Source organism: Manis pentadactyla, chromosome 13 (genome assembly GCF_030020395.1).
Source record: "Manis pentadactyla isolate mManPen7 chromosome 13, mManPen7.hap1, whole genome shotgun sequence".
NCBI lineage: Eukaryota > Metazoa > Chordata > Mammalia > Pholidota > Manidae > Manis > Manis pentadactyla.
Window position 1 is genome coordinate 61,355,400 of NC_080031.1, and position 24,331 is coordinate 61,379,730.

At 36.1% G+C, this 24,331-nt stretch overlaps 1 protein-coding gene across 1 annotated transcript in view; it reads right to left on the reverse strand.

Annotated features, from left to right (window-relative positions):
* Positions 1-8,315: 8,315 nt before the first annotated feature.
* LYRM7 (LYR motif containing 7) overlaps positions 8,316-24,331 on the reverse strand; it is a 41,730-nt gene continuing 25,714 nt past the window's right edge. Inside the window, exon 5 of the mRNA XM_036902602.2 lies at positions 8,316-11,886. Coding sequence (XP_036758497.2) covers positions 11,816-11,886 — 71 coding nt within the window. The 3' untranslated portion in view covers positions 8,316-11,815. The remainder of the gene's footprint in view (positions 11,887-24,331) is intronic.

Sequence of the window (24,331 nt, forward strand, 5' to 3'; positions counted from 1 at the left end):
TTCTTCATAAAGCCATTATACTCTAAAACAGGAGGCATAGCAGATCTAACTAACTCAAAAGAAGAAACACAGAAATCCAGACAAAATGAGGAGGCAGAGAAATTATATTCCAAACAAAAGTAGAGGATAAATCACCAGAAAGAGGGCCAAATTAAATGGAGATCACTAAACTTCTGGAAAAAGATTTCAAAGTAACAGTCATAAATAAACTTACTGATCTGTGGAAAACTATTGACGAACTCAGGGAAGCCTTCAACAAAGAGATAAAAGAGCTGAAAAAGAGCCACTCAGAGCTGAAGAATATAGTAACTGAAATGAAACATACAATGGAGGGAATGAATAAAAGATCACCATACATAGGGGAGACAATCAATGAGATGGAAATTAGGGAACAGGAAGACAATGAAGCTGAGGAACAGAGGGGACAAGAGAATCTCTAGAAATGAAAGTTTGCTAAGAGAGCTCTGTGCGAGACCCAAATGAAACAATACCCACATAAGAGTGATACCAAAAGAAGAGAGAGACAAAGGAGAAGAGTCTCCTTGAAGAAGTAACTGCTGAAAACGGCCCCAATCTGGGGAAGGAAATAGACACCCAGGTCCTGGAAGCATGGAGAGGCCCTAACAAAAGGAATTGCAGGAAGACAACATCAAGACATAATAATTAAAATAACAAAGATTAAGGATAAACAGAGGGTACTGAAAGCAGCAAGAGAGAGGCAAAAAATTTCTTATAAGAGAAACCACATCAGTCTATCAGCAGACTTCTCAGCAGAAACTTTACAGGCATGAAATATTTAATATACTGAAATAAAAGGAACTTCAACCAGGAATCCTCTACCAAACAAGGTTATTACTCAGAATTGAAGGTGAGATAAAAACTTTCCCAGGTAAATGAAGGCTAAAGGAATTTTATAAACACTAAACCAGCACTACAGGATATGTTAAAGGGACTTCTGTAGATAGAAGTATCCCTAAGGCTAAATAGTTTTTACCAGTGGAAGTAAATCCAGAGTGAAGATAGTAGACCAATTACTTATCAAGCAAGTATGAAGTTAAAAACAAAACAAAAGTAAAGCCATCTATACATAAAGTCAGTCAAGAGATACGTATAAAATGCAGATTATGGCATCTAATACATAAAGTGTGAAGGAGGAAGAAGAAAAAAGAAGTACTTTTAGATTGTGTTTGAAATAGAGAGACCTCAACTTAATATAGACTGTTCTTGAAACTATCCATGAACGTCATGGTAAATACAAACCTAAAACTTATAATAGATACACACACACACACACACACACACACACACACACAAAGAAATACAATCACAATCATAACAAGATTATGAGAGGAAGAAAGGAACAGAGAGGACCTTAGAAGGAACAAACAGAAAACAATCAACAAAATGGCAATAAGTACATTCCTCTCAATAATTAACTTAAATGTAAATGGACTTAATGCACCAATCAAAAGACCAGAGTAGAAGAATGGGTAAAGAAACAAGACCCATGTATACTGCCTACAAGATCCTTTCACTCCTAATGACATACATAGTCTGAAAGTGAGGGTGCAGCAAGAGAGATTTCATGCAATAGGAAGAAATAAGCAGGAGTACCAGTACTAAGATCAGACAAAATAGACTCCAAAACAAAGTAATGATACAACACAAGTTATAGAAGAGGCTGTCTTTTCCCCATTGTATATTCTTGTCAATAGATAGTGTTTGGGAAACTGGACAGCTACATGCAACAGAATGAAACAGGATTACTGTCTAACTCAATACACAAAAGTAAACTCAAATGGGTCAAAGACATGAGTATCAGACATGAAACTATAAAACTCTTAGAAGACAACATAGGGAAAAATCTCCTGAAAGCATGAGCAATTTTTCCTGATCACATCTCCTCAGGCAAGGGAAACAAAATAAAAAAGAACAAGTGAGACTATATCAAACCAGAAAGCTTCCATACAGCAAAGGATACCATCAAAAGGACAAAAAGACATACTACAGTATGGGAGAATATATTCATAAATGATTTACCCAGTAAGGGGTTAACATCAAAATATAAAAAGAAATCATATGCCTCAACACCCAAAAAACAAATAATCCAATTTAAAAAATAGGCAGAGGACCTGAATTGATATTTTTCCAAAGGAGAAATACAGATGGCCAACAGGCACATGAAGAGATGTTCCACATTGTTAACCATCAGGGAAATGCAATCAAAACAACAATGAGAATTCTCACACTAGTTAGAATGACCACTATCCAAAAGACAAGAAATAACAAGTGTTGGTGAGGATGTGGAGACATGGGAACCCTCCCACACTGTTGGTGGGAACGACAATTGGTGCAGCTACCATGGAAAGCAGTATGGCGGTTCCTCAAAAAACTAAAAATAGAAATACCATTCCATGCAGCCATTGCACTTTTAGGAATTTACTTGAAGAAAACAAAATCTCTGATTTGAAAAGATGTATGCACCCCTATGTTTACCGCCACATTATTTACCATAGCCAAGATATGGAAGCAACGTAAGTGTCCATTAACAGATGAATGGATAAAGAAGATGTGGTACATATACACAATGGAATATTATTCAGCCATAAAAAGAAATACTGCCATTTGCAACAAGTAGAGAGATCTAGAGTATATTATGCTCGATTAAATAAGCCCAGTATAACTGTTGAGCCACTGAGTTGTGTATTTGGAACAAACATGATTGTTTATCAATGATACTTTAATAAAAAAAAAAAAGAAAAAGAAAGAAGCCTGGCAGAGAAAGAAAAATACCATATGATTTTACTTATTTGTGGAATAGAAAAACAAAGCAAAACAGAATGAGCATAATGGCAGTAGATTCATAGACACTGAAAAGTGACCAGTGGTTACCACCATGGGGGAGGGGGTGTAGTGGGTGTTTGGGAAGGGTGAGGGGGTTAGAGGCACAAAAATTCTCAATCATAGTATGAGTTGGCCACAGGAACAGAAGTACAGTGTGGAGAATACAGCCAATGATTCTGTAACATCTTCTTATACTGACAGATAGTAACTGCACTAGTGGGGGTGAGGATTTAGTAATATGGATAACTGCTGAATCACTGTGTTGTATACTTGAAACCAATATAAGATTTTATCAACTATACTTCAGAAAAAAAAAAAAAAGACAATGAAATGGTATCTGTGAGATGCTAGGGAAATAATGCCAGTGTAGAATTCCATACCTGACTAAATTATTATTCAACAGAAAAGGTGAAAGTCAACATTGTCAGACACAGAGATTCACTGAAGGAACTATTTAGAATGTATAGAATATACATATACATATACATAAATACATATATATAAATAATCACAGTATATGGGTCTATCTCTCTGGTCAGCTGCTACCATTTTTCAGTGCTTTCACCAATACTATCCTTTAAAAATATAACCCTGGCTTTATCATATATTTTAACAGCTTTATTGCATTATAATTGGCATACTGTGAACTAAACATATTATAAGTGTACACAGCATTTTGTACATTTTTTTGACACGTGCATACACCTGTAAAACCATCACCATAATTGAGATAATGAACATATCCATCACCCTCCAAGAATTCATGTACCTTTTTAATTCCTCCCTCCAGCTGTCCCTGTCCTCATCCTCCGGCAACCCTTGATCTGCTTTCTGTTACTATGAAGCAGTTTGCAGTTTCTAGAATTTTATATAAACAGAATCATATAACATGTATTTGCTTTTGTCTGGTTTCCTTCACTAAGGATAAGTATTCTGAGACTGACCTATATTGTTGCATGTAATAATAGTTCCTTTCTTTTTGTTCCTTGGACATATTCCATTGTATAGAGATTATCACAATTTGTTAATTCATTCATCTGTTGATGGACATTTGGGCTGTTCCCAGTTTTGAGCCATTACAATTAAAGCTTCTATAAATTAAGCTTTTTCAAAAATTGAGATATAATTGATATTTCACATTATATTAGTTTCAGGTGTACAACAGTATATTTGTATATACTGTGAGGAGGATCACTGCAATAACTAGTTAATATTGATCACCACACATAGTTGCAATTGTCTTCCTGTGATGAGAGCTTTTAAGATGTACTCTCTTAGCATTGTTCAAATATGCAGTATTACTAACTATAGTCACCATGTGTACATTACATCTCCATGACTTACTTTACAACTGTAATTGTGCACCTTTCGACCACCTTCACCCATTTCGTCTACCCCCATACGCCACCTCTGGCAACCACCAATCTGTTCTTTGTATCTATGAGTTTGGTTTTTCAGTTTGTTTTTACATTCCACTTATGAGATCACACAGTATTTGTCTTTTTATGACTTATTTCACTTAGCATAAGTCTATTCAGATCCTCTGCACATTTTTTCATTGGAGTTTTTTTTTTTGGTGTTGTTGTATTTATTCTTTATGTATTTTGGATATTAGCCATTATCAATACATGATTTCCAAATATTCTCTCCTATTCTGTAGGTTGCCTTTTCATTTTGTTGATGGTTTCTTTTGCTGGACAATATAGAAAAATCTGTGTACAGATAAATGCTTTCATTCTTTTAGATATATACTGAGGGGTAGAAAGTCTAGGTAATATGAGATGTGTTTAACTTTTTAAGAAACTGAACAGTTTTTCAAAGCTTTTTTGCCATTTTACATTTCTACCAGCAATGTATAAGTATTTCAGTTCTTCCACATTCTTGCCAACACTTGGTATGTTCAGTCATATTTTAGCCATTCTAATTGGTATGTGGTAGTACATCATTGTGATTTTCATTTCCAATGACTACTGATGTTGAGCATTTTTCATATGCCTATTTCCATTTGTGTAACTTTTTATCAAGTATTCAAATATTTATCTGCTTTAAAAAGGGATTGTTTTCTTACTTTAAATGTTCTTTATATATTCTGAGTAAAAGTTCTTTATCAGTTTATGAGTTATAAATATTTTCTCCCAGTCTGTGGCTTGTTTTCATTCTTTTAACAACATTTTAAAGAGCAAAGGTTTTTCATTTTGATAAAGTCCAGTTTCTTTTGTGTATTGTGCTTTTGGTGTCATGTCTAAGAAATCATTACCTAACTCTAAGTCACAAAGATTTTCTTCTTTTACTTCAAGAAGTTTTCTAGTTTTAAGTTTTACATTTAGGTCCATGATTGATTCTCAGTTAATTTTTGTATAGTGTGTGAGGTATGAATTAAAGTTCCATTTTTCTGCACATGGATATCCAGTCTTATTCTCTTTCATCATAGCTGATTTAGCTATTTATGGAGCCTTATTATTTCTCATGAATTCTAATAGTTCCTCAAAAATATCCTACTGCAATTTTAGCTGTGATTACAATGAAGTTAGAGATTGATTTGGGGAGAATTAGCATGAACATAATGTTTCTTCAATTACTTCATTGAAACTCTTGCCAAAGTCACCAGTCATCACCATGCTGCTAAATCCTACTGGAATTTTAATTGCAATCACAATGCAATCAGTCTCACTTTAATGAAACACTTTTTTCACTTGGCTTCCAGGACTCTACACCAGGAGATCAAGAAACTTTTCCTGTAAGTGGACCAGAGAGCAATTTTAGGCCTTGTGTATCATGCAGTTTCTGTTCCAATCATTCAACCATGTCACTGTAGTATGAAAGCAGCCATAGACAAGACTTAAACGAGTAAGTGTGATAGTTTCCTATAAACCTTTATTTACAACAAGGGCAGTGGGTCAAATTTGGCCTCTGTGAGCCAAAGCCTGCCAACCTCTGCTCTAAATTATCCTTGTTTTCATTCTACCCTACTGGAAATTTTTCTAGCTCTTGTTGTTCATAATTATCTCTTTAACTTCTTCACATTGGAGTGCCCCAGGACTCAATGACTTTTCTTCTCTATCTAAAATTAATTTCCTGGTGATTTCATCCAACAGACGATTTTAAATACTTCATCTATATTAATGGCTCCCAAAGTTTTACACCAGCCCAGACCATTTCCTGAGCAGCATTTGTTATATCCAATCTCATTAACAACTCCAATTGGATAACTGATAGTCACTTCAATCAATGCATGTCCCAAACTAAACTTCTGATCTTCTTTCACAAACCTAGTTTGTTTACCATCACAGCTGATGGTAACTATGTCCTTTCAGTTGCTCAAGCCAAAAACCTTAGGAATCAACTGACTCCTTTCTTTTAATTTCACCTCACATTCAATCCATCAGGAAACCCAAGGGCTCTATCAAAATATATCCCAAATCTTGCCACTTCTCATAACAATCACTGCTGCCACGCTGGCCACTATCACCTCTTTCCTAGGTTAATGCAAGAGACTTCTGATTGGTATCCCTGCATTCACCCTTGCCCCATTGATCTATTCTCAGAACAATAGCCAGAGTGGTCTCTTTAAAACTTAAAGATCCTAACACTCCTCTTCTCAAAACAACCTTAAGATTATGTATTTTACTGAGTAAAAACCAGAGTTCTTGTAATAATCTGCAAAACCTGACATTTACTGCCTCCTTCTACCTTTTCATTTCTGTGACTTCATCTCCTACTACTTTCCTCCTAAATCACTTTGCTACTGACATTCAGTTCTTCTCAAACATAGCAGGCATGAGCCTGTTTCAGGAACACTGCACTTAGTTTTCTCTGGTTGGAAAGTTCTTCCCTAGTATCTGCATGGCTACATCCCTCACATTCTTCATCTTTACTCAACTATCACTTTCTTAGCAGACCTCCCTGATCAAATTATTTTAAACGGCAACACCCTGTTTTTCCTTGCTTCCCTACCTCCCTTTCCTGCTTTGCATTTCTCTAAAGCAATTATCACCTTCTAGTTTACTTTTTAATTCTGTTTATTGTCTGTCTCTCACATACAGAAAAATGCTGATCTTCTGCCAGCATTCCCCAGTGGCTGTACCAGCCAAAAGTCAGAGGGTATAGGACCCACTTTAGCTGGTTCATACAGGTCAGTCCTTCCAGAGAAGGCTGAAAGCAAGTCCAGAAGGGCTGAGAGTAGATCTGAAATGATAAACAGAAGACGTAGGCATTTTTATTACTTTGGTTCATGGCTATATCTTAGTAGATTTACAATAAATAAATGTCCAGGTATCTGTTTAAAAAAGAGGGAATGATCCATCATGCCAACTGCTACCAAGAGGATGAATAAAAAAAAGACTGAGAATTAACCTATGTACTTCCAAGTGGAGGTTACTGGTCGGGCACATTAAGTACAGAAACCTCTCAGTACAAAAAAAGAGTGGAGAAATGGTGCTGAAGCTTGAGGGCAGGGGAGTTTCAAGGAAGTTTTTTTAAAAATGGGAATATTTCAAAAAGTTGAATGCTGTTGAGAACAATCTAGTGGAGAGAAGGAAAAGAGATTTGGCAGCAGAAAGGGATAATTGTAGGGACAAAGGCATTGAATAGTTAAGAGGATTAGACTGATTCCAAAATATAATAACTTGGGATATCATCAAAATTGCTTGATATGCAATCAGAAAGAGGATGTGATACTCAATAAATGATGCTAAGGTAAAGTGTTTTACCATAAAAAAGGATAAAATTAGATCCCTCTTTCCTATCAAAAATAAATTTTAGATGGATCTACATGGCATAAAGGCCTGAACATAGAAAGTAAGACTTCATCATTCAGAGGAAAATGTATCTATATGACTTTGGAGTAGAAAAGAATTTCTCAAAAAGGTACAAAAGGAAAATTAATGAAGAAAAAAATTTTTTGAAATGCATACACTAAAATACACTCCAAAACTACAGGTTTATCATAAACAGAGAAGACAAGTCATATAATGGAAGACATTTGCATCACAGATAATGAATACAGGGTTAATATTCAGAATATATAAAGGATCATTAAGAAAAAGTCAGACAACCTCGCAGAGGAAAGTTCATAAAGGATAGGAACACAAATTCATAATGGAAAACTGTAATAGCCAATAAATATGACAAGATAATCTATATCATCAGTAATCCAGAAATGCAAATTAAAACAGTGTGCTACCATTTCATATCATTAGGTTGACAAAAAAGGGAAGTCATATATAACAACAGCAGTTAAGATATGGAGAAATGGGACCTCTCACACGGTGCTGACTGTAGAGTAAGCTGGCATGAGTACTTTTAAGAACAGTTTAAAAATTCCTCAAAGAGTTGAATATGTACCTAACCTACGACTCAACAGTTTTGCTTCTGGGTATATATATCCAGGTAAACATTTACATGGGTGCTGAATCCATGTGCTGGAGTTTTTAGTAAATTTGTTTGCAATATCAAAAAATGAAACAATACTATTATTTATCAAGAGACATGGATAAACAATGTAGTTTATTCTTACAAAGGAATAAAAGATAAAAGTGAAAGATCTAGATATTTCTGCAACAATACACATACATTTCTAAAACCTATTGTATGATGAAAACTAAGCTGCAGAATACATGGAGCATAACACCATTCACTTAACATTTGAAACTGCAAAACAGTACTATCTATTATATATATACGCTATTATATTGTACTATATAATATGTCATATATATATTACACTATATTTTTAATATCTATACATGCTATATATGTTACATATACTGTATAATGTTTTGAATAATATACATTTGGTAAAAGCATAAAAACAAGTATGGGGATAATATCCTCCAACTGTAAAACAGTGACTATCCCTGAAATGAGTGAGGAGAAAGAAAAGGGAGGTGGGACTTAAGCTTTATAAGATTTTTTGACTTAAAAGGAAGGAGATCTTTAAACAAATAATGCAAAATGTAACATCTGTCAAATGTGGGAATTCACTAGTGTCTGACATACTAATTGCTTATATTGAAATATTTCATAATTGAGAATTAAAAAAAAAAAGCACTAATAGCTTAAGAGTAGTCCTTTAAAATTTATATGTTGATATACTCACTGTAAAAAATATTTAAACATGCAGGAGTACCAGTTCTCAATTTACTTGTCTCCTTCCATAAATCTCATTTACCTCCCTGTCTACTAACATTTAGCACATATTATTTCTATGCCTTTGTACATATATATGCATATATATATGGTATGAGCAAAAATAGTTCTTTTGTATGTAAGTGAATTCATAGAGAACATATACTTTGTGACTTGCTTCTTTCTAGACTAGATATTTTGCCATTTTTTTCAATTCCTTCATAATATCCCACTGTACAGATGAGACACATTTTCTTTAACTGCTCCCCTATGTTTGGAAATTTAGGCTGTTATCAATTTCTAAAAATTATAACCAATGCTACAGAAATTTCTGTATATACATCTGAGTGTACATTTATTAGTATCCTTAGAGTTGTTGAAAATATAGACTGAACAGTATGTTTATTTCAAATTTTGATGTCAACTTTCCTTCAAAAAGGTCCTATAACTTACATTTCTTCCAGAAATACATGAGAGCACCTATTTCCACATTCTTCCACCTTTGCAAATACTGGACACAATCAATTTCTTTACTTCTATAAATTTGATGAACAAAAATGTTTCATTTTAATTTACATTTCTCTGATCATTACAGAAGTTTAATATTTCTTCTTTCTTATTTCTATCATTTGCCCATTTTCCTACTGCGTTATCTGTTGCTAAATGAGTCACAGGAGCACCTTATATATTAACTATTTTAATCATTACTTTAGTGGTAAGTATTTGCTCTGAACTATTTATAGTGGTTTTTACAGAAGACAGATGTTTTATTGTATTTTTTATACAGATGTATTTGTCAATCTGTTGGGATTTTGCTCGATTACGCTTAAGGAACTGTTATCTCCATAATTTTCAGCTGTCCCATCTAAGAACACAGTGCATTCTTAATATTTAAGTTTTTCAGGTTTTCTAAAAAAGTCCATTCCTATTTTATAGTTTACTATTATAAGCAGAATTTTTCTGTTTATTTTCTAATTGGTTATAGCTGATATATAGCAAAGTTATATTAATTTTGTATTCATTACTTTTGCTTTAGAAAACTCTACTTAAAAATTGGAATTTTCATTTCTTTGTTGACATATGGCATTGTGTTTACAACTAAATGGTTCATTTTGTCCATGAGCATAGAAGTTCCATTTATTCTCATTATTACGTGCTTTTTGGACACTGTACTAATATTAAGAAATGAAACTGCAGATAAAATAAGAACCAACTTAAATACTATTTGAGTTAAATCTTAATTTTAATGTTCCAAATTAGATGTTATGCAAACTATCTGTCATATATTCCCCCAGCTTCAAATCATCAGTGAAGGATTCTTCCCTCACACACTTGACAAATATGATTCTTCTGCCATTCACTCTTTCTAACTTCTGCCAAAAGATTGTTCACACAGCCATGCTGAGCCTCTGAGCCTAGATATCTGCACTTAGAATTTGTAAAACCCACTTTCACAAGATTTCAGTAGTCAAAATGAAATGTTAGAAGCGGGCAACTTCCTTGGGGAAATATGAGAAGCTTTGTTTTTAAACTAAATTAAAAATATTTAATTAAATGTTGACATGTACCAAAGAGAAGTTAGGTACTTAAGATAGTCATCATTCTTAAAATTCTGTAAGTGGGTTACAAAATAAACACTATATAGATGTAGTTTACCCAGTAGAATACTGACTATATGTCTAAATAATTTTGATAATTTTTTGATCACCTAAAATTAAATTACTTTAAAATATGACATTTTATATCCAGTATTGCTATACCAGTATGTCTGCCAACAAACAAAACTTGCCCTGAGAATCTTGTAAAAATGAAAAACTCTGTCAAGGTCTTAATCGAATGGGAGAAATGATCAGTGAAAAGGAGGGAACACACTGTTCACTGAGAAAACAGAATGGTAAAGATACAAAACAAAAGTGAAACAAGAAGAACATTAAATACAATTTTATGAGTTCCTACCATTAGATGGTAGAATGACAAGCTGTTTTGTAATACTGCCAATCTTCTCAGGAATGGGACATGAGGAAGAAGAAAAGACATTTAAGTTTAACTGGTTAAAATTAAAAGAATGCAGCCACATACTACATATTCACAATAAAGTCACAAAAAAAAAAAACAAATAAAAGGGTTAGGATTAGGGTTAGGGTTAGGGTTAGGGTTAGGGTTAGGGTTAGGGTTAGTGGTGTAAGTACAGCTAATCCTACTAAGGCTACAGAATATAGTTTGATCAAGGGCCACTATTTCCTAAAAAATTTAGAATTATTTTTTCACACAGTGATCCTAGGTAATTTTGATATTTTATTCATCTATCTTTAGAAGACTAATTTTAAAATGTTTTTATAGGAAGACAAAGATACTATTTTTAAAAGGAAACTGGATTATTATTTTTTAGCTACAAAAACAATTTCAGTGCTTTAGGAAACAAAAGCCACCTTCTATGGAGAGTTGGCACACACTGAAATTTTTTGACAGATTTAATGATTGGGGACATTATTTTAAGCCAGTAATTTTAATCTGACAGATTCACTTTACATGGGAGGAAAACCCACCAAATTGTCAAAATACTGCATTCTCAAATAGTTATGGTAAAACCAAAATACTCATCAAGGCCAAAGAGAACTGAATATGATATACATCCCTAAGCATATATTTAACTTCTTAAAGTTTGATTTTCAATGAAAATGAAATGTCTTATCTAATGCTCTTTAGAAACACTTTTAACTATGTTCTGCATTTTAAGCAATGTCCTAACCTGAAATTTGATTATAAAACTATACTTAAATTCATTCACTGCCAAAATGCCAGGTCAGAGAAAATATTACAAAGACTCGATTTCATCCTAGAAAATTCATTGCTTCTGAGTTGGTGCATCATAATATGGCACATTTTCTATAAGAAGGTCTTTCCTAGGGATCAATTCTGAAAGAAAGTCATAAAGAAAATAATATCATTAATATTATCCCCCTAAAACTTATAACAGCAAAATATCAAGTTTTAAGATATATCTTTAAGAGATATTTTATTTCAGTTAACTTCAAAGGTGAAATCTTTGAATTTAAACAGACAGTTAACAAAATTTTCATTTCAGATTATATAAAAACATATATGACCAATTTAACCATTTATCATTTATTCATTAAATATGACTAAATTAAATAACTGAACAGAATTCAGCCAAAGCATATTTTTAGCCATCAGTTACAGATTACTGATAATTAAAACCATTCATTGGAAAATTTGTTTGCATTACCTACTATATAAAAAACAAGATGACTGCTTTCCCAATCTAAAGATTCCAAGTTTTAAGGAACAGTGGTTCTCAACTGTAGGTATTTTGAGTGTCCACACCAACTGAAGAAGGCTACTGGAATTCAGTGGGCAGATGTCAGGGGTGTGTGGGACAATCTGTTCCAAATGCCAATACAGCCCCTTTGAGAAACAATGTTAAACAACAACAAAGTCCCTACAGACATCTTGCAGAGTTGATCGAGATAAAGTTAAGATACAAAATTTTGAAGAAACACATGATTTGTTTTTTCTAGGGAAGAGCTCACTCCAGGTGAACTGGCATTATCAAAAACTGCTCACATCACATTCTATGAAATGACTTGCTTATACTCTTCATAATCATGGTCATGAAAAATAAAGACTGAGGAACTTCTCCAGATCGAGGAAGACTAAAAAAACCCATGGTGACTAAATGCCATCTGTGTGATCCTCAACTGGATCCTAGACCAGACGGAAATGTTTTTTACTTCTGTTATAAAGGACAAGTTAGGACAAATGGAAAAATTTTCATAACAGAATTGTATTAATGTTAATACCCTGGTTTTGATAATTATACATGATAAATATAATTAATTTTACTATACTATACACTATATAGTTACGTAATTATACTACAGTTATCAAGTCATACTATAATTTGTTCTATTATAAATTGTTATAATTATCAAATTATACTGCATATATAAGAGAATGTCATTATAAATTGAGGAAACATACATTGAAGTATTTTCTAAAAATACACCCTAAGGTATTGCTCCAGACTTAAACCCAAGTGGGCTGTCATGATTTTTAAGAAGCCCATCTGGAGGTAAGAAGATAATGTCTGCAATTTACCCTCAGAAAGTTAATGGAAAAAATGAGGGAGGAAGGATAAATCAAATGTGGTCAAATGTTAGCATTTGTGGAATCTTGGTAAAGGAAGTTACCATGCCCTTAAACTTTTCTTGTATCCTTTCTGTAAATTTTCATCATTAAGCTAAAGTTTTTTTTTTTAAGTAGACATCACTAAAACAAATTCAATTCAGAAAACTGAAATGCTCACTTAAAAAAATAAGTGATCTGACTAAAAACAATGCTCTTAGAGCAAGATAGTAAATGGGGCTTACCAAAATAAAAACTAGTTAAATATGTATTGTTTAACCACTGTTTATATCTTATCTGCCTTTACCAAATCTTTGAAGATTTCACCAGGGAGCAAACCACAGTTTAGGTTTTATTAGCAATGGCAATACGTTGTTTCATTTATCAAACATTTATGTGTCTATTTAATACTGGACATTACATCAAATGAGGATACAGAAGTGAATACCTAGTCTCTTCAATATAGTTATTGAAGTTATTAATAATGGTGACTAGAGTTAATAATTCTGCACTGCATATTGAAAAGATGCTACGAGAGTAGATATTAAAAGTTCTTATCAAAAGAAAAAAAATTTTTAACTATGCATGGGCACAGATATTTAACGAGTCTTATTGTAGTGATCATTTTGCAATATATATATACATATACAATATTGAATCATTATGCAGTACACTGACAGTTATATAATGTTATATGTCAATTATACCTCAATTTATAAAAAAAGGTCTCTTTGACTTCAAAGAGTTCATAATCTAATGGAAAAGGCAGATTAACAAAAAGTCCAACAAACAATGGTTTAAATAAGTAAGAGATTTAATTTTCTAACATCCAAAGATACAGCTTAAGGCAGTCCTGAGCTACTGCAGGTCCTCAGTACCATTAAGAATCCAGGCTCTTTTTCTTCCTGCTCTGCTACCCTTCATGTGTGGTTTTTTTTTCTCATTGCTGCTGTTGTCTTGCATCTGCACTCCAGGTAGTGAGAGAGAGAGAGAAAGAGCAAAAGGAGAGTGCTAGCTGGACCCATGCCTTTTTTATTTTTATTTTTTATTTTGGTATCATTAATATACAATTACATGAGCAACATTACGGTTACTAGATTTCCCCCATTATCAAGTCTCCACCACATATCCCATTACAGTCACCGTCCATCAGCGTAGTAAGATGCTATAGAATCACTTCTTGTCTTCTCTGTGTTATACTGCCTTCTCCGTGCCCCCCCTACATTACGTGTGCTAATCGTAATGCCCCTTTCCCCCCCTTATCCCTCCGTTCCCACCCATCCTCCCCAGGCCCTTTCTCATTGGGAACTGTTAGTCCATTCCTGGGTTCTGTGAGTCTGATGCTCTTTTGTTCCTTCAGTTTTTGCTTTGTTCTTATACTCCACAGATGAATGAAATCATTTGATACTTGTCTTTCTCCACCTGGCTTATTTCACTGAGCATAATACCCTGTAGCTCCATCCATACTGTTGTAAATGGTAGGATTTGTTTTCTTCTCATGGCTGAATATAATATTCCATTGTGTATATGTACCACATCTTCTTTATCCATTCATCTACTGATGGACACTTAGGCTGCTTCCATTTCTTGGCTATTGTAAATAGTGCTGTGATAAACATAGAGGTGCATATGTTTTTTCAAACTGGGCTCCTGCACTCTTAGGGTAAATTCCTAGGAGTGGAATTCCTGGATTAAATGGTATTTCTATTTTGAGTTTTTTTTTTTTTTTATAAATAATTACTTTTTATTGAAGGGTAGTTGATGCACAGTATTATATTACATTAGTTTCAAGTGTACAACACAGTGATAAAACATTTATATACATAATTCTAGGTTCCAGCTATCACCCTACCAAGCTGTTACAATATCTTGACTATATTCCTTATGCTATACATTACATCCCGGTTACTTATTTATTTTACCATTGGAAGTCTGTCCGGTTTTTTTTTTTTTTTTTTTTTTTTGTGAGGGCATCTCTCATATTTATTGATCAAATGGTTGTTAACGACAATAAAATTCTGTATAGGGGAGTCAATGCTCAATGCACAATCATTAATCCACCCCAAGCCTAATTTTCGTCAGTCTCCAATCTTCTGAGGCATAACAAACAAGTTCTTACATGTAGAACAAATTCTTACATAATGAATAAGTTACATAGTGAACAGTACAAGGGCAGTCATCACAGAAACTTTTGGTTTTACTCATGCATTATGAACTCTAAACAGTTCAAATATGAATACTCATTTGGTTTTTATACTTGATTTATATGGGGATACCACATTTCTCTCTTTATTATTATTATTTTTAATAAAATGCTGAAGTGGTAGGTAGATACAAGATAAAGGTAGAAAACATAGTTTAGTGTTGTAAGAGAGCAAATGTAGATGATCAGGTGTGTGCCTGTACACTATGTGTTAATCCAAGCTAGACAAGGGCAATAAAACATCCACGTATGCAGAAGATTTCTCTCAGAACAGGGGGGGTGAGGTTCTAAACCTTACCTCTGTTGATCCCCAATTTCTCACCTGATGACACCCCTGCGACTGTGCCTGTCTTAGGTTGTTCCTCCCTTGAGGAATCTTACCCATCTCTGGCTAACCAGTCATCTTCTGGGGCCATACAGGGAAATGTGAAGTTGGTAAGTGAGAGGGAAGCCTTATTGTTTGAAAAGGTTAGCTTTTTACTTCTTTGCATATTTATGCCCTGTAGCTTCTATGCCCAGCATTTGTCTTGAGGTATTTTTACCACTTGGAAGAATTATGATACTCGGTAAATTTGATATGAGGCACGAATTCTATTTAAGGGTTGTAATTAGGAAGGAAGAAGAAAAGCTATAGAAGTAGCAGGCGGAAGAAAACATGGGAAGATTGATTATTTCTTTGACATATCTTCTTGTAGAGTAACTTCAGCATATATAGGTTTTAAGCTACTACTTAAATTGCGTAGACACATTAACATAATAGGAGTATAGTTACATAACCAAAGCATATCTGTAATTACCAGCCATCTCCAGTGAAACCAAGAAAACCAGTTAGGCACCTTAGGCATTTGTGAAAACTTATCTATGATATGGTGGATATTGTCCAACTGAACTTGAACAGTCTGAGAGAAATCAGACAAATTAAAACAACCCATTCCTGGGGAATGTTCACATCCCTTATGTTCTTTTAACAGTAAACAGTCTGTAGTTGTAAGATTTTGGAGCGCTACAACTTGCACTTTTCCTAATTCTTGGTTGAGTTCCAACAGTATAGATCCAGTCAAATTTGTTGTTTTACTGTATGCACAGGCCAGCTTAGATATCTCCTTCCTCATTCCCATGGCAAGTCCAGGAACTGGTGGGATGAGTGCATCTACAGCTGTAGCAGTGCGTGGATCTTTGTTGGGGTTTTTTGATGATCATCTTCTGGCATGAGTCTTCCAGAGAGTGCTGATGTTGGAAGTTCTCTTTCATATCGTATCTTAGTTCATTTTTGGGGTAGCCCAATTAGGCTTTGATTCTCTGTATAAACAGAAACAGACCCTTTGCCTACACTTTTATATGCCCTTTATACCCTTGTGTAGAACTCACTGAAGGTTACCACACAGGAACTGCCCTTTTATTTTTTTGTTTTGTTTTGTTTTGCTTTGTTTTTGGTATCACTAATCTACACTTACATGATGAATATTATGTTTACTAGGCTCTCCCCTATACCATGTCTCCCCTATAAACCCCTTTACAGTCACTGTCCATCAGCATAGCAAAATGTTATAGAATCACTACTTGCTTTCTCTGTGTTGTGCAGCCCTCCCTTTTCTCCTACCCCCCCAATTCATGTTAATCTTAATGCCCCCCCTACTTCTCCACCCCCCTTATCCCTCCCTACCCACCCATCCTCCCCAGTCCCTTTCCCTTTGGTACCTGTTAGTCCATTCTTGAGTTCTGTGATTCTGCTGCTGTTTTGTTCCTTCAGTTTTTCCTTTGTTCTTATATTCCACAGATAAGTGAAATCATTTGGTATTTGTCTTTCTCCGCTTGGCTTGTTTCACTGAGCATAATACCCTCCAGCTCCATCCATGTTGCTGCAAATGATTGGATTTGCCCTTTTCTGATGGCTGAGTAGTATTCCATTGTGTATATGTACCACATCTTCTTTATCCATTCATCTATCGATGGACATTTAGGTTGCTTCCAATTCTTGGCTATTGTAAATAGTGCTGTGATAAACATAGGGGTGCATCTGTCTTTCTCAAACTTGATTGCTGCATTCTTAGGGTAAATTCCTAGGAGTGGAATTCCTGGGTCAAATGGTAAGTCTGTTTTGAGCATTTTGATGTACCTCCATACTGCTTTCCACAATGGTTGAACTAACTTACATTCCCACCAGCAGTGTAGGAGGGTTCCCGTTTCTCCACAGCCTCGCCAACATTTGTTGTTGTTTGTCTTTTGGATGGCAGCCATCCTTACTGGTGTGAGGTGATACCTCATTGTAGTTTTAATTTGCATTTCTCTGATAATTAGCAATGTGGAGCATCTTTTCATGTGTCTGTTGGCCATCCATATTTCTTTTTTGGAGAACTGTCTGTTCAGTTCCTCTGCCCATTTTTTAATTCGGTTATTTGTTTTTTGTTTGTTGAGGCGTGTGAGCTCTTTATATATTCTGGATGTCAAGCCTTTATCGGATGTGTCATTTTCAAATATATTCTCCCATACTGTAGGGATCCTTTTGGTTCTATTGATGGTGTCTTTTGCTGTACAGAAGCTTTTCAGCTTAATATAGTCCCACTTACTCATTTTTGCTGTTGTTTTCCTTGCCTGGGGAGATATGTTCAAGAGGAGGTCACTCATGTTTATGTCTAAGAGATTTTTGCCTATGTTTTCTTCCAAGAGTTTAATGGTTTCATGGCTTACATTCAGGTCTTTGATCCATTTTGAGTTTACTTTTGTATATGGGGTTAGACAATGGTCCAGTTTCATTCTCCTACATGTAGCTGTCCAGTTTTGCCAGCACCATCTGTTGAAGAGACTGTCATTTCACCATTGTATGTCCAAGGCTCCTTTATCAAATATTAATTGACCATATATGTCTGGGTTAATGTCTGGATTCTCTAGTCTGTTCCATTGGTCTGTGGCTCTGCTCTTGTGCCAGTACCAAATTGTCTTGATTACTATGGCTTTATAGTAGAGCTTGAAGTTGGCGAGTGAGATCCCCCCTACTTTATTCTTCTTTCTCAGGATTGCTTTGGCTATTCGGGGTGTTTGGTGTTTCCATATGAATTTTTGAATTATTTGTTCCAGTTCATTGAAGAATGTTGCTGGTAGTTTCATAGGGATTGCATCAAATCTGTATATTGCTTTGGGCAGGATGGCCATTTTGACGATATTAATTCTTCCTAGCCATGAGCATGGGATGAGTTTCCATCTGTTAGTGTCCCCTTTAATTTCTCTTAAGAGTGACTTGTAGTTTTCAGAGTATAAGTCTTTCACTTCCTTGGTTAGGTTTATTCCTAGGTATTTTTTTTTTTTGATGCAATTGTGAATGGAGTTGTTTTCCTGATTTCTCTTTCTGTTGGTTCATTGTTAGTATATAGGAAAGCCACAGATTTCTGTGTGTTGATTTTGTATCCTGCAACTTTGCTGTATTCCGATATCAGTTCTAGCAGTTTTGGGGTGGAGTCTTTAGGGTTTTTTATGTACAGTATCATGTCATCTGCAAATAGTGACAGTTTAACTTCTTCTTTACCAATCTGGATTCCTTGTATTTCTTTATTTTGTCTGATTGCCGTGGCTAGGACCTCCAGTACTATGTTAAATAACAGTGGAGAGAGTGGGCATCCCTGTCTAGTTCCCGATCTCAGAGGAAATGCTTTCAGCTTCTCACTGTTCAATATAATGTTGGCTGTGGGTTTATCATAGATGGCCTTTATTATGTTGAGGTACTTGCTCTCTATTCCCATTTTGCTGAGAGTTTTTAACATGAATGGATGTTGAACTTTGTCAAATGCTTTTTCAGCATCTATGGAGATGATCATGTGGTTTTTGTCTTTCTTTTTGTTGATGTGGTGGATGATGTTGATGGACTTTCGAATGTTGTACCATCCTTGCATCCCTGGGATGAATCCCACTTGGTCATGGTGTATGATCCTTTTGATGTATTTTTGAATTCGGTTTGCTAATATTTTGTTGAGTATTTTTGCATCTACGTTCATCAGGGATATTGGTCTGTAGTTTTCTTTTTTGGTGGGGTCTTTGCCTGGTTTTGGTATTAGGGTGATGTTAGCTTCATAGAATGAGTTTAGGAGTATCCCCTCCTCCTCTATTTTTTGGAAAACTTTAAGGAGAATGGGTATTATGTCTTCCCTGTATGTCTGATAAAATTCCGAGGTAAATCCATCTGGCCCGGGGGTTTTGTTCTTTGGTAGTTTTTTTATTACCGCTTCAATTTCGTTGCTGGTAATTGGTCTGTTTAGATTTTCTGTTTCTTCGTGGGCCAATCCTGGAAGGTTGTATTTTTCTAGGAAGTTGTCCATTTCTCCTAGGTTTCCCAGCTTGTTAGCATATAGGTTTTCATAGTATTCTCCAATAATTCTTTGCATTTCCGTGGGGTCCGTCGTGATTTTTCCTTTCTCGTTTCTGATACTGTTGATTTGTGTTGACTCTCTTTTCTTCTTAATAAGTCTGGCTAGAGGCTTATCTATTTTGTTAATTTTCTCGAAGAACCAGCTCTTGGTTTCATTGATTTTTGCTATTGTTTTATTCTTCTCAATTTTATTTATTTCTTCTCTGATCTTTATTATGTCCCTCCTTCTGCTGACCTTAGGCCTCATCTGTTCTTCTTTTTCCAATTTCGATAATTGTGACATTAGACCATTCATTTGGGATTGCTCTTCCTTTTTTAAATATGCTTGGATTGCTATATACTTTCCTCTTAAGACTGCTTTTGCTGTGTCCCACAGAAGTTGGGGCTTAGTGTTGTTGTTGTCATTTGTTTCCATATATTGCTGGATCTCCATTTTGATTTGGTCATTGATCCATTGATTATTTAGGAGCGTGTTGTTAAGCCTCCATGTGTTTGTGAGCCTCTTTGCTTTCTTTGTACAATTTATTTCTAGTTTTATGCCTTTGTGGTCTGAAAAGTTGGTTGGTATGATTTCAATCTTTTGGAATCTTCTGAGGCTCTTTTTGTGGCCTAGTATGTGGTCTATTCTGGAGAATGTTCCATGTGCACTTGAGAAGAATGTATATCCCGCTGCTTTTGGATGTAGAGTTCTATAGATGTCTATTAGGTCCATCTGCTCTACTGTGTTGTTCAGTGCTTCCGTGTCCTTACTTATTTTCTGCCCAGTGGATCTATCCTTTGGGGTGAGTGGTGTGTTGAAGTCTCCTAGAATGAATGCATTGCAGTCTATATCCCCCTTTAGTTCTGTTAGTATTTGTTTCACATATGCTGGTGCTCCTGTGTTGGCTGCATATATATTTAGAATGGTTATATCCTCTTGTTTGACTGAGCCCTTTATCATTATGTAGTGTCCTTCTTTATCTCTTGTTACTTTCTTTGTTTTGAAGTCTATTTTGTCTGATATTAGTACTGCAACCCCTGCTTTCTTCTCACTGTTGTTTGCTTGAAATATGTTTTTCCATCCCTTGACTTTTAGTCTGTACATGTCTTTGGGTTTGAGGTGAGTTTCTTGTAAGCAGCATATAGATGGGTCTTGCTTTTTTATCCATTCTGTAACTCTGTGTCTTTTGATTGGTGCATTCAATCCATTAACATTTAGGGTGACTATTGAAAGATATGTACTTATTGCCATTGCAGGCTTTAAATTCGTGGTTACCAAAGGTTCAAGGTTAGCCTCTTTAGTATCTTACTGCCTAACTTAGCTCGCTTATTGAGCTGTTATATACACTGTCTGGAGATTCTTTTCTTCTCTCCCTTCTTGTTCCTCCTCCTCGATTCTTCATATGTTGGGTGTTTTGTGCTGTGCTCTTTCTAGGAGTGCTCCCATCTAGAGCAGTCCCTGTAAGATGTTCTGTAGAGGTGGTTTGTGGAAAGCAAATTCCCTCAGCTTTTGTTTGTCTGGGAATTGTTTAATCCCACCGTCATATTTGAATGATAGTCGTGCTGGATACAGTATCCTTGGTTCAAGGCCCTTCTGTTTCATTGTATTAAATATATCATGCCATTCTCTTCTGGCCTGTAGGGTTTCTGTTGAGAAGTCTGATGTTAGCCTGATGGGTTTCCCTTTAGAGGTGATCTTTTTCTCTCTAGCTGCTTTTAACACTCTTTCCTTGTCCTTGATCTTTGCCATTTTAATTATTATGTGTCTTGGTGTTGTCCTTCTTGGATCCTTTCTGTTGGGGGTTCTGTGTATTTCCGTGGTGTGTTCGATTATTTCCTCCCCCAGTGTGGGGAAGTTTTCAGCAATTATTTCTTCTAAGATACTTTCCATCTCTTTTCCTCTCTCTTCTTCTTCTGGGACCCGTATAATACGGATATTGTTCCTTTTGGATTGGTCACACAGTTCTCTTAATATTGTTTCATTCCTGGAGATCCTTTTGTCTCTCTCTATGTCAGCTTCTATGCGTTCCTGTTCTCTGATTTCAATTCCATCAATGGCCTCTTGCATTCCATCCATTCTGCTTATAAACCCTTCCAGAGTTTGTTTCATTTCTCCGATCTCCTTTCTGGCATCTGTGATCTCCTTCTGGACTTCATCCCATTTCTCTTGCGCATTTCTCTGCATCTCTGTCAGCATGTTTATGATTCTTATTTTGAATTCTTTTTCAGGAAGACTGGTTAGGTCTGTCTCCTTCTCTGGTGTTGTCTCTGTGATCTTTGTCTGCCTGTAGCTTTGCCTTTTCATGGTGATAGGAATAGTCTGCAGAGCTGGGATGAGTGATGGCTGGAAGGACTTCCTTTCTTGTTGGTTTGTGGCCCTCCTCTCCTGGGAGAACAGCGACCTCTAGTGGCTTGTGCTGCGCAGCTGCGCGCAGACAGGGTTTCTGCTTCCTGCCCGGCTGCTATGGAGTCAATCTCCGCTGTTGCTGTGGGCGTGGCCTGGCTCGGGCAGCTACTCCAAAGTGGTGGAGTCGCATTGGAGCAGGAGCTGCTGGGAGGCTATTTATCTCCGTAAGGGGCCTCCCTGCTCCCTGCAGCCCAGGGGTTAGGGTGCCCAGAGATCCCCGGATTCCCTACCTCTGGATTAAGTGACCCACCCTGCCCCTTTAAGACTTGCAAAAAGCACCCGCCAAAACAAAAGAACGACCACCAAAAAAAAAAAAAAAAAAAAATTTTAATTAAAAAAAAAAAAAAAAAAAGGTGGTCGCACGTTTTTCTTTATTCTCCGGTGCCAGCCTCAGGCCTCTGCTCACCGGTCTTTCTGCCCTGTTTCCCTAGTATTGGGGTCCCTATCCCTTTAAGACTTCCAAAAAGCGCTCGCGAAAACAAAACAGCAAAACAAAAAAAAGAAAAAATGGTCGTGCGCTTTTCTTATGTCCTCCGGCACCCGGCCTCCAGTGCCCGCTCACTGTTCTTGCTGCCCTGTTTTCCTAGTATCGAGGGCCCTGCACTCTGGCCCAGATGGCTGGGGCTGGGTGTTCGGCAGTCCTGGGCTCCGTCTCCCTCCCGCTCTGCCTATTCTTCTCCCGCCGCTAGTTGTGGGGATGGGCGCTCGGCTCCCGCTGGGCCGGGGCTTGTATCTTACCCCCTTCGCGAGGCGCTGGGTTCTCTCAGGTGCGGATGTGGTCTGGATATTGTCCTGTGTCCTCTGGTCTTTATTCTAGGAAGGGTTGTCTTTGTTATATTTTCATAGATATATGTGGTTTTGGGAGGAGATTTCCGCTGCTCTACTCACGCCGCCATCTTCCGCCCCTCTCTATTTTGAGTTTTTTTGAGGGACCTCAATACTGCTTTCCTCAATGGTTGAACTAATTTACATTCCCACCAGCAGTACAGGAGGGTTTCCCTTTCTCCACATCTTTGCCAACATTTGTTGTTTGTCTTTTGGATGTTGGCCATCCTAACTGATGTGAGGTGATATCTCATTGTTGTTTTAATTTGCATTTCTCTGATGTTTAGCAATGTGGAGCATCTTTTCATGTGCCTGTTGGCCATCTGAATTTCTTCTTTGGAGAAGTGTCTGTTCAGATCCTCTGCCCATTTTTTAATTGGATATTTGCTTTTTGTTTTGTTGAGGTGCGTGAGCTCTTTATATATTTTGGATGTCAACCCCTTATCGGATCTGTCACTTATGAATATATTCTCCCATACTGTAGGATGCCCTTTTGTTCTACTGATGGTGTCCTTTGCTGTACAGAAGCTTTTTAGTTTGATATAGTCCCACTTGTTCATTTTTGCTTTAGTTTCCCTTGCCTGGGAGATACGTTCATGAGGAAGTTGTTCATGTTTATGTTAAAGAGAGTTTTGCCTATGTTTTTTTCTAAGAGTTTTATGGTTTCATGACTTACATTCAGGTCTTTGATCCATTTTGTGTTTACTTTTGTGTATGGAGTTAGGCAGTAATCCAGTTTCATTCTCTTACATGTAGCTGTCCAGTTTTGCCAACACTAGTTGTTGAAGAGACTGTCCTTTCCCCATTGTATATCCATGGCTCCATTATTGTATATTAATTGACCATAAATGCTTGGGTTAATATCTGGACCCTCTATTCTGTTCCACTTGTCTATGGGCTTTGTAGTAGTGCTTGAAGTTCGGAAGTGAGATCCCCCTGATTTATTCTTCCTTCTCAGGATTGCTTTGGCTATTTGGGGTCTTTTGTGGTTCCATATGAATTTTAGAACTATTTGTTCCAGTTCATTGAAGAATGCTGTTGGTATTCTGATAGGGATTGTAGTCAATCTGTAGATTGCTTTAGGCAGGATGGTGGCCTATGCCTTTTTAACAGAAAAACAATAGCTTTCTTGGAAGCAACATCCAGTAGACAGCTGCTTACACTGGCCAGAAAGATGTCATTTGGTCTGGAAAATTATATCTTTTTTTTGCTTGGCACACTGCCACCAGAACACAATTTTTCAGTTAGTAAGAAGAGTGGATATTCAAGAGGCAGCAAATAGTTCAACCTTTTTGGCTACACATGATCATATATCTTTCTTCTCATATACAGAAATGTCCATTTACTACCTGACTCCTAAGGTCTCATCCAAATTCAAATAAAGGATTTCTAGCTGATGTCCTAATCTGTCCATTAGGTCCAACTGTGGCTCACACAGTAGATA